At 48.7% G+C, this 2,029-nt stretch overlaps 1 protein-coding gene across 1 annotated transcript in view; it reads left to right on the top strand.

Moving 5' to 3' along the window:
• The first annotated feature begins 1,335 nt into the window (after nucleotides 1-1,335).
• Nucleotides 1,336-2,029, top strand: part of NOB1 (NIN1 (RPN12) binding protein 1 homolog) — a 12,363-nt gene continuing 11,669 nt past the window's right edge. Inside the window, exons 1-2 of the mRNA XM_007129041.2 lie at nucleotides 1,336-1,496; nucleotides 1,618-1,750. Of these exons, the coding sequence (XP_007129103.1) occupies nucleotides 1,434-1,496; nucleotides 1,618-1,750 (196 nt within the window). The 5' untranslated portion in view covers nucleotides 1,336-1,433. The remainder of the gene's footprint in view (nucleotides 1,497-1,617; nucleotides 1,751-2,029) is intronic.

The raw sequence follows: 2,029 nt of genomic DNA, 5'->3' as shown, positions 1-2,029 counted from the left end.
TGGGGATATATGTATATGTATAGCTGATTCACTTTGTTATACAGCAGAAACTAACACACCATTGTAAAGCAATTATACCCCAATAAAGATGTTAAAAAGATTTAAAATAATAGAAGAACCCAGATCTCTTACTCTCGCCCATTTCATTTCAGTAGATAAGAGTGATGACTGTTTTGGATATGGAGGCCAGCCTCAAGTCAGAAAAAGGGATAGCTTTTAGGCTTTACATTAGTCCTGAAAGAAAACTAAACAACTCTCACTTGGCTTAGGAGTCAGCGTTGTTCTCTTGTTAGGGATCAAGGCGACGATCCTGCCCAGGAAAGGACCTAGGTGGTTGGAAGTGTTTTAGGGTTTAAAGGCTGATAATGGAGATGTTGTTACCTACACTATTTGTGACTTCTTTAGCTTTCTCCAGCATCCTAGCTGTGTGATCTTTGACAAGTTACTTAATCTTTTTGATGAAATACTAACAGTACTTACTTCATAAGATTTGGCTGAAGCATTCCCACTCCTGGGCATATATCCAGACAAAACTATAGTAATTCAAAAAGATACATGCACTCCTATATTCATAGCAGCACTATTCACAATAGCCAAGACAAGGAAACAACCTAAATGTCAAAAGACACCCCCCCCCCCAGGGCAGTGAACAATTTTTGGAGGTACGATGGATCAAGTATAACCAAGGGGCAAAAACTGGAGTGAAGACTTGACAAAGAAAGTTTAGAATAACTCAACACCTCTGAAGATGGATGACTGAAAACTCAAGTCATCATTCAGCCAAAATTGGCCAGCATGAATTTCTACCAGACCAGATCTCATAATTATGGAATCTCAGCAAGGAATTATGAGCCTTGCTTATGTACGTGGCGTTAAGAGATCCTGGACCCAAGTTGCTCAAAATGAAGCGGGGGTAAGTAAGCAAGCAGCGGTCGGTATGGCACAGTAGTAAGAAAGCGGCTCTGAGTCGGTTTGTTTCAGTGTTAATCTCGATACCCCACTAACTACCCATGTTAGTTGGGCCTAGTTTTCTTGAGCAGCTACCCCTTACCTGTAAAATAGTACCTATTTCATAGGGTTGTTGTGATCTTTAAATTAGAGCATCTGTATTGATTGACTCTTAACAATGAAACTAACACAGACTATTTGCATTTAAGCGTAAAGAAGGCGCTAAGGAGCAGACGCCAAAGCAAACTTCCTCGGGTGGCCCCCCGGCCCCTCCCAAGGTTTGACCCCGCCCACACCTCCCAGGGAGAGCTGTTGGCCTCACCGCGCATGCGCTCGGGGAGCCCTGAGCCGGAAGATGCTGGCGCGGCCGCCAGGAGACGCCGCTTAGCCGCGGCTGCTCTTCCCGGCTCCCAGAGGCCCGGATTGGGACAAAGGGGCGGGCGCAATCTGCATGCGCACGCACGCTCTGATCTCGATGGACCAAAATGGTGCCGGTGGAGCACGTTGTAGCCGATGCAGGGGCTTTCCTGCGGGACGCGGCTCTGCAGGTACAGGGTGCTCCGGCGGAGAGGAGCGGGGTCTGGGCTGGTGGCCCCTAAAGGAGCTTGGGAAATCGGGCAGCGCGTTGCGTGGTGCGGGCGGGTGTGAGTTGGGCCGGTCTCCCCTCAGGACATCGGGAAGAACATCTACACCATTCGGGATGTGGTCAGCGAGATTCGGGATAAGGCCACGCGCAGGCGGCTCGCAGTCCTGCCCTACGAGCTGCGTTTCAGGGAGCCTTTACCGGAATACGTGCGGCTGGGTGAGTGTCTCTGCCCGGTGTTAATGGCGAAGCTGGTTCCTGGGTTGCTGACTGAACCTGCTCTGGTTCTAGTCGGAGTCTGGATACTTTATCAGAGTTGATTTAGAAACTGCACGGTCGGGCAGAAATAGAGACACAGATGGAGAGAACACACGTGTGGATACCAAGGGGGGAAAGTGGCGGGGTGGGGGTGGGGGTGGTGGTGGTGGTGGTATGAATTGGGAGATTGGGATTGACATGTATACACTAATATGTATAAAATGGATAACTAATAAGAAC

This window comes from Physeter macrocephalus, chromosome 17 (assembly GCF_002837175.3).
Source record: "Physeter macrocephalus isolate SW-GA chromosome 17, ASM283717v5, whole genome shotgun sequence".
In the NCBI taxonomy this organism is placed as follows: Eukaryota; Metazoa; Chordata; class Mammalia; order Artiodactyla; family Physeteridae; genus Physeter; species Physeter macrocephalus.
This window is presented reverse-complemented; position numbering and strand designations above follow the sequence as displayed.